Genomic DNA, 17068 nt, shown 5'->3' with positions numbered 1-17068 from the left:
AGACTATTTTAAGCCTTTCAACTATAATTTGTCTTGAATGTATGTCCATTTTTTTCTCAAAAACCAATGTGTAGTATTTGGGGGTTAGATTTTGGCTCATTTATTGGATTTTGCAACAGGTTAGTTTTTTAGAAACTAGACTCCATTCAGCACACATTTTAGAAATTTAAAAAAAAAAAATTTGATTTTTGATTAGTTCTCAATGATTTTTAGGGGGGCAGACAAATATGTCACATTTTTAGGATTGCTCACTTACAAAATTCATATATATATATATATATATATATATATATATATATATATATATATATATATATATATATATATATATATATATATATATAGACACACACATTAAAAAATTAACCAAAAAATATGGGATAAACTACATGGTGTTATCTAACTTATGACCAGGGTGATTAAATAATTTCCAAAAAAAAAAGGATTCTAAGGGGACCACACTTCACACTATGTTATGTTTTTACTGAAAAAAAGTAGTACCACTTTCTGTGGCCCCCTTTCTTTAGGGCCTTAAACTCCACCATTTGAAAAAAAATAGTAGTTTAGAAACTAGATTTAGAGCACTATAAATTTTGTTTTAGTTATGTTTTGAGATTTTTAGTGTAACTGTCTTCAAATTCTCATCTAAGTTCAACAATGATTGATTTCAAGAGAAAAAAAAAAAAACCTAGCATCTCATACCCCCCTTTCAGTACCACAACTTTGTGCACTTACCTTGGTGTTGCATTGTTTCACATGCCATTCAATTTTTGTCTCTTGCCTTGAGTGGCTTGATTTGTGTAAGAACCCCAAATAGGCTCTATGCTGATCACTGTTTGTTTCCCTGAGTGTAATGATTGTTTTTTGTTGGTTCTTGAATGTTTCAAGCTACTTCTGGTTTTTTTTTGAGTTTATAAAAGAGAATACAAATATTGAAACTAATTTACCCAAAATTATAACTCAAATCTAATTATAATGCTGATCGAACTCATTTATTCAGATGGCTCATACAATTTATACAATGTTTATTGTTGGAAGAATACATAAAAAAACATCAGCATTAATAGTTGAAAAAAACCTGATTTTTGACTCCCAAAATGCAAACACGCTGCTGATTGCTCCCTCTCTAGGCAGCGCCTATCAAAATCTGCAATATTAAATCTCTGATTTTGAATTTACTGTAGCGCGGTACTGTTCACGGCACTGTTCACGTCACTGTTCACGGGCACTGTTCACGGTACTGTTCACGGCACTGTTCACGTCACTGTTCACGGGCACTGTTCACGGTACTATAGCTGCTGTTATAAATCTGCAAACAGATCCATCCAATTTTCTCCTACTGAAACACAATATTGACTTCTGGATGAAGCCAACTCACAGGCAAAATTCGGGTGATATTTCACACCTTCAAATTGCATCAACTCTGAAGAAACTACGTCCTCCACAGTCTGAATTCTTCTCGAATTTGTAGAAACCCTGGTTTTAAATAATTCTCATAACATGCTCTTGAAGGAAGACAAGGTTTGTTTATAAAGACTCCTCAACTCCAGAATGAGGCTCTACGCTCAATGTGGGATAAAAGAATATAATAATAACATAAAAAATGTTATTACATTAGAACTTAGAAAACCCCTTTTAATTTTCCCATAAGCTTGGACCCACAATTAATTGAAATATGGCCCCCTTTTATGATATCATGACCCTCACTTAAGTTATAATATAAAAACATATTATAACTTAATAATATAAGCTCAAAACCAATAATGTTTATTCTAACTAAATAAACATTAATATCTCCATTATTACTCAACATTTTTGAATGTCGTCTGAACCGGGAGCTAACATGATAGAGCTGCATATGACCATACCCCTTTTCTAAAAATAGCAGGGGTCCACCTTTATAACTCCAAAATTGCTAAAAATAGCCTGACCAAGCCAAACTCATAATAAACAAACTCTGGCAACCCAGAAGTGTACTCTTCTCAGGTCCTTGGAAGATCTCCACACCAAGGTGACCCTCTAACCAATCCTACTAGCCTACGAGGGTCTCTGATAGGCTAATCACAAGCTAAAGTGATGTCTCTAGCTAGAAGGGGACATCACAGTCCACCCTCCCTGAAATTGCTTGTCCTCAAGCAATATCAACTCTGGATGCTGTAAAATCTCCTCGCTCTCCCAAGTAGCATCCTCTACCGGCAAATCCTTCCACTTCACCAAATATTCCCGGATGGTACGTCTCCTCAAGTTCCTTTCTCTGAAATCAATGATAGCCTCCGGAATCAAAACAAGTTTTCCCTCATCATCCAGGGGCGGTAATACTGTAGAAGGCACAATATGATGCCCCAACGCCTTCTTGAGACGTGACACATGAAAAACATTGTGCACCTTGCTCTCTGCCGGTAAGTCTAACTCATAAGCCACCTCTCCCACTTTCCTGATAATCCTAAATGGACCATAGTATCGTGGCTTAAGTTTCTCGGCACCATTCTTCTTGAGAGTGGATTGACGGTATGGCTGCAACATAAGATACACCATATCTCCAACCTCAAAAGTCCGCTCAGTCCTCTTTTGATCTGCGTATTGCTTCTGCTGATTTTGTGCCTTAGTTATATTATCCTTGAGAGTCTTAACAATGTCTTGACTCTCCTGTAACAAATCACCTGCACTGGGCACTCTACTGTCACTCAAAAGCAGATCCATAAAATTGGGTGCCTCATACCCATACAGGGCCATAAAGGGTGACATCTGAATAGACATGTGATAAGTGGTGTTGTAACAATACTCACAGAGATAAATCCACTTTACCCATGCCTTCTGTTGCCCTGTTATATAATTTCTGAGATATCCCTCCACCCATTTGTTCACTATCTCCGTCTGACCATCTGTCTGAGGGTGGTAGCTAGTACTCGGAGTGAGCTCTGTCGCACACAACCTGAATAACTCCTGCCAAAAGTGACTCATAAACCTGCTATCTCTGTCACTCACAATGCTCCGAGGTAAGCCATGTAATCTGAATATCTCTTTGAAGAACAACTCTGCCACTTGTGTAGCAGTGTATGTAGCAGTGATCGGAAAGAAGTGTGCAAACTTCGTAAGGCGATCCACAACCACATATATACAGTCCCTGCCTTGGGCTCTAGGTAGTCCTGTGATAAAGTCCATAGACAAACACTCCCACTTCCTATCAGGAATCGGAAGTGGCTGCAGTAAACCGGCTGGATAGGAGTGTTCCTGCTTATTCTGCTGGCAAGTGAGACACTCCCTAACATACTGAAGTACTTCTGTTTTGAGCCCCTTCCATGTGAAGCGCTCTCTAATCTGCCGGTAAGTCTTGTAGAAACCAGGATGTCCTGCCATAGGTGAATCATGAAAAGATTTCAGAACCATTCTTCTCACCGCTGATCCTGGGACCAAAAATATTCGCCCTTTGTAAATGATGAGCTCATTCACAAGGGTGTATCTGTTGTCCTGAATAGTCCCATCTATGAATCCAGTTGCCCAAGTATCCTTCACATACTCTGCAAGGATCAAGTGTCTCCAATCCTCCGATATGTCTGTCAATAAGCTCAAATGGGGCCTACGTGATAAGGCATCAGCAACTACATTCTGCGTCCCCTTAAAATATGTAATATCAAAGTCATAGGACTGTAACTTGCTCACCCACTTTTGTTGCCTATCATTGAGATCTCGCTGCCCTAGAAAATGCTTTAGGCTATTATGGTCGGTTTTGATACAAAATTTGCTACCTACCAAATATTGCCTGAATTTAGCCAAAGCATGCATAATGGCTAACATCTCCTTATCATATATACTGAAGCTCCGCTCTGGCCCTCTCAATTTCCTGCTCTCATAAGCAATAGGGTGCTTCTCCTGCATAAGCACCGCTCCAATGCCCTCTCCGGAAGCATCACAGTGTAGCTCAAAAGGTTTGTTGAAATCTGGTAATGCTAATACTGGACAAGAAGTCATCAACTCCTTAAATTTCTCGAAACACTCCTGTGCCTCAGGAGTCCACAAAAAAGCTCCCTTTCTCATCAAATCTGTTAAGGGTGCTGCATGCCTGGAATATCCATCCACAAACCTCCTGTAGAAACCACATAGTCCCAGAAAGCCCCTCAACTGTGTAAGGGTCACCGGTGAAGGCCACTCCACAATGGCACGAATCTTTTCAGGATCCATGCGTACGCCCTCTGCACTGATGATGTGACCCAAGTACAACAACTCTGTCATGCCCAAATCACACTTCGACTCCTTTGCATACAAGGATTCTCTGCCCAATATATCCAACACCGTGTCAAGGTGAACTAAGTGCTCCTCCCAAGATCTACTATATACCAAGATATCATCGAAGAAGACAAGTACAAATCTCCTCAACTGAAGATGGAAAACCCTATTCATTGTTGCCTGAAAAGTAGCGGGTGCGTTAGTTAGCCCAAATGGCATAACTACAAACTCAAAATGGCCACAATGACATCTGAAGGCTGTTTTCTCAATATCCTGCTCTCTAACTCTGATCTGGTGATAACCTGATCTCAAATCTATCTTTGAGAAGAAGCAAGCTCCATGAAGCTCATCTATCAACTCATCGATCCTGGGAATGGGGTACCTGTTTTTAATTGTCTTCCTATTAAGCACCCTGTAATCAATGCACATCCTCAATGTCCCATCCTTCTTCTTTACTAACACCACTGAAGAAGCAAAAGGAGACTTACTTGGTCTAATGTGGCCCATAGCAAGTAACTCCTTTATGGTTTTCTCAATTTCATCCTTCAACCTCTTCGGATGCCTATAAGGTGTAATCATGATGGGCTTAGCCCCCTCCTCTAACTCAATGATGTGCTCAATACCCCTGTCTGGTGGTCTACCTGGTGGAATGTCACTAAACACCTTAGAGTGTTTAACTCTAAGCTCCTGAATATCAGGAGGATATTCAATCTTCTGCTGTCCCTCCTGTGATGGCATTAACATGCACTCTGCTGCCCATTCTACCTGATTATGTCGAATCAATCTAGCCATCCTCCGAAAAGAGACCATCCTGAGATCACTATCCCTAATTGCCTTAAGGATATGTGTCTTCCCATTCACTTTAAACCTCATCTCCATCTCCTTGAGGTTAAGAGTGAACTCACCAATATCGTGCAACCAACTCATCCCAAGAACTATATCTGTATCTCCCATAGGCACAACATAGAAATCTGCCTTAAAGTCATAATTATTAACTTTCAATGGGAGTCTAGTGATCTTACGATCACAATTGAGAACATAGCCATCCGCTACCCTCACTCTAATTCCCCCAAACTCCTCTGTTTGTATGCCACGCTTCTCCACTATCCTAGCATCGATGAAATTATGAGTGGCACCTGTATCAACCAAAGTTATAACTCGCTGTCCAGCAAGTACTCCTCTCATCCGGAATGATCCTTCTTGCTTAATACTAGTGAGACGAGCTTCCCTAAGTTGCCCATCTCCTTCCCCATCCTTGGACTCCATTTCAAACAAGTTTTCAGCCTTGTCTTCCTCTTTTCCACAATCCATTTCCTCTATATCAGACTGCTGATCTGAATTATCTGATTCTGATTCCTCATAGTATGCCCACATAACTCTGTTAGCTTTTCCCTTTGGCCTAAGAGGACAATCATGGTTTACATCATAGGGTCCCTTACAGTAGAAACATAATTTTTTCTTCCTCAAATCATTTAATGTTTCCCTGTCAAAAGGTGCTGGAGTTTTATCTTTAGAATCATTTTTAAAATCAGTCCTCTCTGGTTTTTTATAAAATGGTTTGTTATCCTTACTAGAAGATGCTCCTTTGGACTGAAATTTGTTTGTCGGGACTGCATGTTCCATACTTCTTGCCTTTTTCATCGCTTCCTGTAAAGAAATAGGATCAAATGCCTTTATCCACCCTCTCAGTGGTTCGGATAGGCCCTCAATGAAAAGAACTATCAATCTACGCTCTGAAATGTTTGGCACCATCACTGCCAACCGCTGAAATTCACCAATGAAATACTCCAAGTTGCCTGTCTGTTTCAATTGTGCTAAGTCCCGGAAGTAAATCTCTGGATCCTTCTTATCAAATCTTTCAACCAACTTATCCACGAAGTCCTGGTACTCTGTCACCTGGTTATGCTGAAGTGTTACCATACCATGGTACCACCAATCATGTGCTACTCCCTCCAAATGCAAGGTGGCATATTTGATAGCTTCAATCTCTGTCATTGGCCTCAGTGCCAAAAATGTGTCAAGCTTATGAATCCAAGCTTGAGCTGTCATCTTACCACTCCCATCAAATGTAGGCATAGTAAGCTTGCCTGTAGCCCTCTTCAGCTCACTATTTTGACCTCTAGGCCTCCTATCCTGTCTGAGTGACCTGTAATGCTCTCTCCTCTGATTAACAAAGCGTTCAAAGGTCATCCTCTCCCGAACCTGTGGAGCTAATAATTCCCATTCATCATTTGCAGCCATGAGTGCATCTGCAAATATGGGGTCTCCTGCCGCCTCCTCTGTCGGATCTTCTTCTGGCTCCTCCGGAACAAATGTAGGGCGTGTAGGCCTATCAGCTGTTCTAGAATGGGTCTGTTGTGGTCTCTGATTACCTGTAGCACTCCTGTTATCTCCCTGTACTCCCTGTTCCCCATTCTGTCTAACAGGTGGGTTCATCCTTTCTACCATAGTAGTGAGTGCCTGTAATGCCTGTGTCATCTGCTGCTGCCCTGTAACCATTGCACGAAAGAATTCTCTGGTATCCTGATCATCATTATTCCTCCTGTTTCTAGGTGGACTACCATCATACCTCTCTTCCATATTTCCTGTTTCCTGTAGCTGTTCTCTGTCAATCAAAGCTCTCCTGCGGGTATAGTACCTGTGTGGTCCAATTTCCAGTGGCTGCATATGACTCCCAAACCCTCAGGATGGCAGGAACTAGGCTCTGATACCACTGTAAGAACCCCAAATAGGCTCTATGCTGATCACTGTTTGTTTCCCTGAGTGTAATGATTGTTTTTTGTTGGTTCTTGAATGTTTCAAGCTACTTCTGGTTTTTTTTTGAGTTTATAAAAGAGAATACAAATATTGAAACTAATTTACCCAAAATTATAACTCAAATCTAATTATAATGCTGATCGAACTCATTTATTCAGATGGCTCATACAATTTATACAATGTTTATTGTTGGAAGAATACATAAAAAAACATCAGCATTAATAGTTGAAAAAAACCTGATTTTTGACTCCCAAAATGCAAACACGCTGCTGATTGCTCCCTCTCTAGGCAGCGCCTATCAAAATCTGCAATATTAAATCTCTGATTTTGAATTTACTGTAGCGCGGTACTGTTCACGGCACTGTTCACGTCACTGTTCACGGGCACTGTTCACGGTACTGTTCACGGCACTGTTCACGTCACTGTTCACGGGCACTGTTCACGGTACTATAGCTGCTGTTATAAATCTGCAAACAGATCCATCCAATTTTCTCCTACTGAAACACAATATTGACTTCTGGATGAAGCCAACTCACAGGCAAAATTCGGGTGATATTTCACACCTTCAAATTGCATCAACTCTGAAGAAACTACGTCCTCCACAGTCTGAATTCTTCTCGAATTTGTAGAAACCCTGGTTTTAAATAATTCTCATAACATGCTCTTGAAGGAAGACAAGGTTTGTTTATAAAGACTCCTCAACTCCAGAATGAGGCTCTACGCTCAATGTGGGATAAAAGAATATAATAATAACATAAAAAATGTTATTACATTAGAACTTAGAAAACCCCTTTTAATTTTCCCATAAGCTTGGACCCACAATTAATTGAAATATGGCCCCCTTTTATGATATCATGACCCTCACTTAAGTTATAATATAAAAACATATTATAACTTAATAATATAAGCTCAAAACCAATAATGTTTATTCTAACTAAATAAACATTAATATCTCCATTATTACTCAACATTTTTGAATGTCGTCTGAACCGGGAGCTAACATGATAGAGCTGCATATGACCATACCCCTTTTCTAAAAATAGCAGGGGTCCACCTTTATAACTCCAAAATTGCTAAAAATAGCCTGACCAAGCCAAACTCATAATAAACAAACTCTGGCAACCCAGAAGTGTACTCTTCTCAGGTCCTTGGAAGATCTCCACACCAAGGTGACCCTCTAACCAATCCTACTAGCCTACGAGGGTCTCTGATAGGCTAATCACAAGCTAAAGTGATGTCTCTAGCTAGAAGGGGACATCACAATTTGAAATTTGGGTTAGTAGTTGCTACTAAAAAGAGTAGGATTGTGTGGTCAAAATAATTAAAGGAGATTCCAAAGTATTTTATATCCCAATCCAAAAGTGTGTTTTCAAATTAGGAATGTGGAATTTGAGATCTTGTCAAATTTGTTGGATCTTGATTTTGAACTTGGTTTGGGAAATTTATTGGACTCTTGTTAATTTGACTACATTTTGGATGTGGGTTTTCACTTTTATTGAAATATGAGAAGTTGGAATTTTGGACATTTTTATCCTTGCCTTGTTTTGTGTGCCAGCCATATTTTGTTATGATTTTGATAATGTATATTTGGATAATGGAAATGGATTGGATTCCATTTTTTCTTTATGTCTTGGATTTTCTTTGTGGATATTAGGATTCATGTTGAATCTGTACTCTCGACAAGATGCCCAACCAAGTGAGTCATTTGTACTAGTATCATTTGTTGTGATTATCATATCCAACCCTTACATTGGTTTATATTGATTATTTTGTAGAGTTCCTTGTTCCCACTGACAGGCATGTGTGCATGCATATGGTAGGATCTTGTTAGATATGATCTCTTCAATTTAGGTTTGTTGAGTGTTTGTTCATTTAGGGGTTGGGTTGGGAACTTGCATTTCCTATGGGCACTTATGTAGTGAGCATGGGTATGTAGGGTAGATGTGTGGAGTGGCTTCTCTTGTGTACCTCGGCCTAGAAGTGGTCGATAAGGTAACATGAAGAGGTTATAACAAGTCATAACCAAAATTAAACTAATGGGATGATAAAATTAATGATAAGATTAGAGAACACTTATACAGCTTTGAGTGTCGTGAGGGCGCTGGTACAAGGGTGTGGTGTCTATATATTCTCCAATCTTTTGTGAAAGTTGGTGTGAGGGCGCAATGTGAGGCCATATGTTGGAGTTGAGTTACCACACCGAGTATGAGGCATCCTGAGGGAGTTGAGTTATCATACCATTTACAACTTGGGCTAGTTGATGCCAAACGAGTACACTCCACTAGAGTCCCTAGATAGTTATCTTATAGCATGTCTAGTTAGTGACTTGTTGTACTACATTGTCTTCATGATCATTGAGTTGTTGTCATGCACTTATTGACATGTGTGTAAAACTTGTATGCTTTGTCTTATGTGACTGTGGTCTGGTTGCTATCTCCATGAGCACAGTGAGATAGGTCTAAGGGTTCCACATGGTTGGGAGGTGTTGCTACCTATACCACTATTAGGGATTAGAGAACATGGACAATCTTCTTCCAGTTATAGGACCTTGCCTTGACCTTCTCTCTCTTCTTGTCCTCTCATTGTTATTCATGTATTCTTGATGCATGTTATATTTATGGATTATGCAGTTACTTGATGCACATGTTGTACTTGGTGTTATATTGTTAGGGAAATACAATGTGAAGGACATCCACAAGATAATCTCCAATCAATAGAATCAGACTAAATCTCAAATGCCAATTCAATTATGCTAGAGAAACTCAGCCTGCGAAAAGTAGGAGTCTTTTCTTGGGCATCATTACAAGAGAAGATCTTGAGCACAGACAAGCTATATAGGTTTGGGTTCCAAGGGTCATCAATACACCCCATTTGCCAAATAAATGAGGACGACGTCAATCTTCTACCATTGACCTATCTTTTTTCATCATAATGCTAGTAGTACTTGTGTGCCAAATAAGAGTGTCTACATTACCAGATGATATTATGTCCCCTTTTCAATCATGGTTACTAATAAACCAAGAAAGTCTGTGGAAACTGGTGGATTATATCACCCTCAATCCCTATCTAGGACCTATAAAGAAAGATATATGAATATAGTTTCATTGTTAAATAAAATAGTAACAATAGTAGTAGAAACAATGAATTAGGAATCTCAATTCAATGGTCTTCCCCAAAGTTTTATATAAGATAGGATGATTTTATGTTTAAAAATTGGTTCAAATCATTTTCTCTCAAGTTATAGGTAAATGAGGAAAAGTTAGCTCTAGGAACAAATAGAGCTATAAAAGGGCTCCACTAGCCGATGATTGGTACAAGTTGAACTTTGATGGGGCCTCCAAAGGAAACCTCGACTCATTGTGTGCTAGATAGGTCATTCACTCTAGCAATGGAGAGACTATAGAAAGGTTAGAACTACCCCTAGTTGAGGATACCAATAATATGGTAGAATTCAAAGCCCTACTAGTGAGAATATCAATATGCCTAGAATTGAAGTTAACAAAATTAGAAGTTGAAGAGGACTCAATGATTGTGTTAAATGTATAAGCTACAAGGCTACTCCATATTGGAGATTGCATTCTCTATTAGAAGTGGTGTTATTTTGAAGGTTACAATTAACTACATCTACAAAGAAAGGAATAGTTTAATAGATGGTTTAGTCAAGATGGCTACAAAGGGCAATCATCTTAAACAAACATTTGAAGGAAGGAAGGAAGGTTAGACGTGATGTATCTAAGCTACTTCAAATACACTAGAGTATGAAGAGGAAGTAGAAAAGAAATGGGATGACTACCACAACATGACACGGAGGAAAATTTATCTCTAACTTTCTCACGTGGAGGAGTAAAAAATAAAAGTCTCCTTATTATGTTGTATTATTTTTTACAAAAGTGATCATGTAGCTTCTAGTGTTTTCTCTATCAATGAATCAAGATCAAGTTTTAGTTTAGTGAAGTCAGCTCAAAATTTAGGTTGCTCATTTTCAATTAGTATTTGTGTCATGTTTTTCTTGAACCACTTTCAGGAATTATGTGGCTTTATAAGATGTTTTTATCAACTTTGACCCCTTATTTAGCAAAAAATATATAAGACCTTTTTCTTCTTCCTTTTAAGATTGTTTTTTATTAATTTTAAAATTAATTTATATATTTTAATAAAATTATAATTTTACTTATGTTTTAATTATTATTGTTGAATAAAGTCACATGTATATACTATAATCTAGCTCTTTAAAAGAAATGATACATACTTCAAGCATACCTCGATCTGATTAACTATTAGCAACTTATCAAATTATATAGATTTATATTACATTATCCAATTAACTATACAATATAAAATATATTAAAATTATGTGTATAATTTCTTATGGGCTTATCCCTTGAACTAGGTGCGAGTCCAAGTTATAAACATACCACTATAAAAGTAGATGATAATGAATAACTACAATTAATTAAATTGTTACATAAAATACATTAGGGTCAAAAGAGGTGGTGTTGTAACATGAGTGTGTTGTCATTTTCGTGTTATATTATTTATATAGATATGCATATTTAATATTTATTTTTTAAGCAAAAGTGAGCAAAACCAAACCACTTGTGTGTGTGTGTGCCTTATTCAAGGGTTCTATTGGGAAACAATCAAGAAGAAAACCCAATATCCTTCCCAAATAATGTCAAATTAGATATACGTATTTAATATTATTTGCATTATGTTAGTATATATTTTTTGTCTTTGGTATTTTCTTGTTCATTTTCTGTCATTTAGTACTCCTTAGTTTTAGGCCTTGAGTATTTTTTCTATTGGCCCTTGCTGCTCTCTTTCCTTGATGATGATGTGTGACCCAAAACTTGGCTCAAAAAGAACACACAATCTAAATAGAAAGCAAAAAAATACTACTATAGATTGTGGTAACACACTTGCAATTAGTGAACTACAATCTCAAACATATAAATAAGCTTCTCTTAAAAAATATTGAAGTTTTAAGAAGCACTAAATAAAGACTCTCAGCTGATTAACTCTTCTCCCAAGATCTACTCAACACGCATTTAGATTTCTGAGATGGGTGACCTCTGAGAAAGTCCCTTGTGAGCATCACCTAGATCTATGTCTTCTGTTTATTCTCATGAGAGATAGATTTGTATGAATCACTACTCATGAAACATGGGTCAATAAGTTCAACTCAAAAACTATACAGTTAAATCGTGATAGCAATATCATCACAATTTGACTTGCTGTGAAAAATATGTACTACTTATCGATTTCAATTTTTAAAAAAAAAATTATTTAATTAAAAACAGCTATTTCACTGGAAAAAAAAAAGGGGCTAAAACCCCTGATCCCAGGTGGAAGAGTGGGTATAATAGAAATGCACCTGTGAGACCAAGTCCTTGATAGCAGATGCCAACCAGTTCCAGTAGACAGCGGCAGTACCCAGTGGCCTCTTCCCTCTGCCTGCACTCATGCGGCCATTAACCACCACAAACATCCTTCCTCCTTTCACTACCTCCACTGCCCTTGCTCGTAGAAACCCATTCATATCCTTCTGAAACTGTGCAAAATACGCTTTGAAAACCCCTGCTTCAGCCCCCTGCTCTGCTATGTGTATTCTCCCCCTGTTCCAGCACTCGCTGTTCCTGTCTTCTATCTCTGGGGGCACCTGAGTGCATATCAGATACATTCGTGAGTATATTACACTGGGTGAATATATTTACAGTGAGTATGTGCACACTCGGGAATTTATATCTAGGTATGTGCACAATCAGCGGATATACACACAATAAGCATATGCATACAGAGAGAGTATGTACATACTCTCTGCAAATATAGAATGAAGTTTTCTTCAAATATAGAATGGTTATATACATATGAGTTCTCTGCAAATAAATTGTGAGCACACACATCCCGACTGAATATTTAGTAGATTATATACTCTGTGAGTATATGCATACTCAGTGAATACAGAGTATATGCACACTGAGAAGATATAGACAGAGTGAACATATACTACTGAGATCTCTGCAAATAAATAGTGCGATCCTGATCGAGTGTCCACATAGTGAATATACATTGAGTATATACTTAGTGCATGCTCAATGTATATACAGTGAGTATGTACATGGTGAATATACAGTAAGTTATGCACAAGCAATGGATATACACACAGTGACCGATTATGTCCATGTTCTATGAAAATATGAAGTGAGAACATACATACTGAGTTTTCTGCAAAGAAATAGTGAGCATATACACTCTGATTGAGTTTATACACAGTAAATATATAATAGATACATACTCAGTGAGTATATCATATATGCAGTGAGTGAGTGACCGAGAGAGAATGCAAATTCTGTGCAATTAAAGAATATTGTTGACTGAAATTACCCTGGAGAGCCAGTGGAGGCCGTAGCAGGAATGAACGAAATGGAGACTATTGCGAGGAAATATACGATTATAGAAGGATCCGGGCACTCCCGCCACAAAACATGATGTTTCCACAGGCGGCGCAGCCGATAAAAGTCTGAAAAGCGAATTGAAATCCGTGGAAGGAAGGTCGTTGAAGAAGATCTGGAATTCTGGAACACTAATTCCCCCGTCTGCATATTTCTTTCTGATCTCCTCTGTGATCAATTGAGTGACGAGGAGCGTGTTTGGCCCGGAAGAACAACCTAGATCCGCAATCAACAGCTTATCGCACTCAAATAGGGTTTTCCATGACCTAATGCTCTCTTCCAGGTATGATTTTGTGCTCAATAATACGCTCTTCTGCATTACAGAGTATATTGAACTTTAGTTATTTAAAATTTCAAAGAAAATGGCACTGGAAGAGGGGAAATTGAGAAATCATACGCTCTTCTTCATTATTGAGCGGACTGAACTTATGTTATTCATAATTTCAAAGAAATTGGCATCGGAACGGAGGAAATTCAGAAATCAAACCTGCCAATAACTGGAATTTTGGGCATAGCTAAGATCTCCATCGCCTGCAGTCATAGAAAATACCTTCTCCATCCTTTCTTTGCATGGCTGTAGAATCCCTGGCAGCTACTAAATATAACGGCATTGAAGAAAAAATTTCTTGTTCCCATTTTCCACGATAGCAGATAAGATTCTAGATGAATTTTGGTTAAAAATAGTCAAGATTGTATTAATGATTGTAAATGGCGATTTGATAGGACATAGATGTAGATTGAATGAGTCAATATTTATTATTCAAAATAAAAAAATATTAAAATAATAATAACGAACATTTAAATAGTTTTATTTTAATAATTCTTTTGTTGACTTTCACCCCAAAAAAATTGTTATTTGGCTTAATTTTTGACTATGGGGACTTGAAAATGAACTGATTATGATTGCAAGTATAATTTGAGATGGCTATGAGAAGCATGAAGTTAGGGTTACATATCTATAACATTATATGTGAGAAGGTTGGGATTGTGCAAAATGGCACCCTTAGTCCTTTCTTAATTAACAAAGTTCAATCCAAGGCTTTTCTTGTAGCTAAAATAATTCTTGGTAATTATTGTTATTTTTTATTATTTTATTTTTAATCACAAGAAAATCTTAATTTTATTTTGAAATAGATTTTTAAAAACTCTATGAATAAAAAATGTAAACAGTCCATCTAAATGTAATTATAGTATATATATTTTTGATCAAAGTAATTATATTATTTTTATTCTTAGAAGTTGAATGCGAAATAATTTTGACACCGTAAGGCCATGATAATGGTTCTGACTTTTTGACCAAGTTTGACACTAAAATTAATATTTTTAACAAAAACTTCATTTTCAAATGCATATTACTAAAAAAATTGTAAAGAATTTGATGATGATGTAAACTAGTGAATTTTAACATTTTCTATCTAGTTTCTAACTATATATATATATATATATATATATATATATATATATATATATATATATATATATATATATATATATATATATATATATATATATATATATATATATATATAAAATTTCATTTAAAGTCCATTTATTTTATCTTCTCTAAGATGTGGTTTATACAGAAATTGATATTTTCAAAAGTGATGGGTGTTCTGATCAACATAACTTTTTTTAAAAATATGATAATTACAAAATTCTTTCAAGGCTAGAATAGTAACATCAATATCTAACAAGTTTTGTTAGTTTTGTTTAATTTCGTCAAAAATTATAGGTTTTATCTAGTGACAAAGTGACACTAATGATAATTTAGACATAGGTTGTTTTTTTATCAATATAACTTGTTTTGTATATATATCGAAATAAAAAATTTCTTGACTTGCTAGAGAGCTAATACACATAGCTTTGATGATCATATTTTTAAAAATAAATTATTCTTTACTTTTATATTTTTCCTAAAGCTTCAAATGGAGATTTCTAAAATGATTAGAAAAAACCTATATTTAATAAAACTAAAAATAAAGCATCACAATAAACACAATATATGCTAAAAATATATTCATTGGAAAGTTTATTGAAAGGAAAACACTTTTCCAAATTTAGTTTTAGAATTTAAACTTATTTGGCCCTTGTTTGAGTCATCCAAAGAGGAAAAATTGACAAAAATTAAGAACAAATTGGGGAATTTCCTTTTTTAGACAATTTGCACGAAGTCTATTTTTGGGTCTTCACCTGAAGAGGCTTCGAACAAAGCCATTAAGGTAGTTTACCACCTTCTAATAGGGGCTTGTTTGAAGCCCCTGTGGTTGTTTCTTAGCTACTATCAATGGTCATGTGGGAAGGTGGGGCTTTGAACAAAGCCCCCAGCACAACCAAGCGGCTTTGAGTGCAACCCCCTGACACCCAAAACAATAGCCAAGGGGCTTCCAAGGGGCTTTGCTTCAAGCGCCTTGGTTGCACTAGGGGCTTCAAAGAGAAGAACTTGTCGGTCAAAGGTATTCGTAAGAAGCCCGTTGGCCAAAAATAAATAAAAAATTTGTTTGATGTAAAAAGAAATTTTGCCTCATTTTTTAAATCAATACAAAACAATCTTACAAGGAATTTGTTGTTTTTGAAGAAAAAGGAAGAAAACTGAAGACAATTTCAAATATTTTGATAGTTTTTGAAGACCGATGACAATTCAAAATATTTTGATAAATTTTTGAAAATCAAAGATGGGACGACAACAAGGAAGACAAAGTAAATCTGCAAGAAATAGATCAACTGATGGAGAATAGAGAAATCATAAGAAAACTTTAGCAAATTATCACAAAAAAAAGAGAGAAGGTATGTACATGTGTAAATTCATATGGATGTGTATATTTGCAATTTTATAATTAATTTTCTAAATTTGTTCATTTATATTCATGTAGGTCTTAACAAACTATCACAAGATGAGCAAATAGATGTTGAAGAAGATCGAGTCATGAAAATCCAGGACATAAGAATGCGGGTTATGATAATTTAGGACATGAATCAATGGAAGTTGGAGAAGGGTCAGGATCAGTTGCCCAAATTGGTATAGATGAAGGCATAAGACTAGCCACAACTGTAAAGAAACTATCACTCATAGAAATTTAGATCATTTACTTACAATGGATGTTGATAAATTGAAATTACTTGCTGCTATTAAATCGTTAATTCTTTCCATAAAAAGAGCTTTGAATAAGATTGTAAAAGAAAGAAATAACAAGTAAATTTGATGTTTTGGAAAAACTTGAAAAAACTCAAGTACTTGCTCATGTTTTATACAGAAAAACTTGGAAGAGTCATTAAAATTACTAGCAAAAAAGAGAAAATCTTCTAACATGCAAAGTGATATTATTGCAAATGTTAAGAAAGATTTGAGCTCTATAGGGAAGAAAACTCGAAGTAAAGACAAGAGCACTACAAGAAGAGTTATGTTGCAATCTATTCTTGGTAGTAGTATACCCCAAAATAGACAAATATCTTCAATTTCATCACATATTGGTTTTAGTAGAAAAGCCATATCAAAATGTATTAAGAGGAGAATGGTTTTGGATGATAACACTTTGGAAGGAAATTGGGCAATTATGTGTAGAGCTCCTCGTTGTGATATGATTGATGATAGAATAAAAAGTTTGGTAATTTTGGAATGATAATATTTGTCCTTCATC

The 17068-nt window shown here is 36.4% G+C and overlaps 1 protein-coding gene across 1 annotated transcript in view; it reads right to left on the bottom strand.

The window, feature by feature from the left end:
• Positions 1–14005, bottom strand: part of LOC149534249 (salicylate carboxymethyltransferase-like) — a 35736-nt gene extending 21731 nt beyond the window's left edge. The window contains exons 1-3 of the mRNA XM_089803274.1: positions 13921–14005; positions 13366–13746; positions 12356–12640 (exon numbers count right to left, since the gene is read on the bottom strand). Coding sequence (XP_089659400.1) covers positions 12356–12640; positions 13366–13746; positions 13921–13992 — 738 coding nt within the window. The 5' untranslated portion in view covers positions 13993–14005. The remainder of the gene's footprint in view (positions 1–12355; positions 12641–13365; positions 13747–13920) is intronic.
• Between the last annotated feature and the right edge of the window lie 3063 nt (positions 14006–17068).

This window comes from Cupressus sempervirens, chromosome 10, assembly GCF_028749045.1.
Source record: "Cupressus sempervirens isolate cs-2001-9-10 chromosome 10, ASM2874904v1, whole genome shotgun sequence".
In the NCBI taxonomy this organism is placed as follows: Eukaryota; Viridiplantae; Streptophyta; class Pinopsida; order Cupressales; family Cupressaceae; genus Cupressus; species Cupressus sempervirens.
The sequence above is the reverse complement of the archived record's forward strand: the minus strand, read 5'-3'. Positions and strand labels throughout refer to the sequence as shown.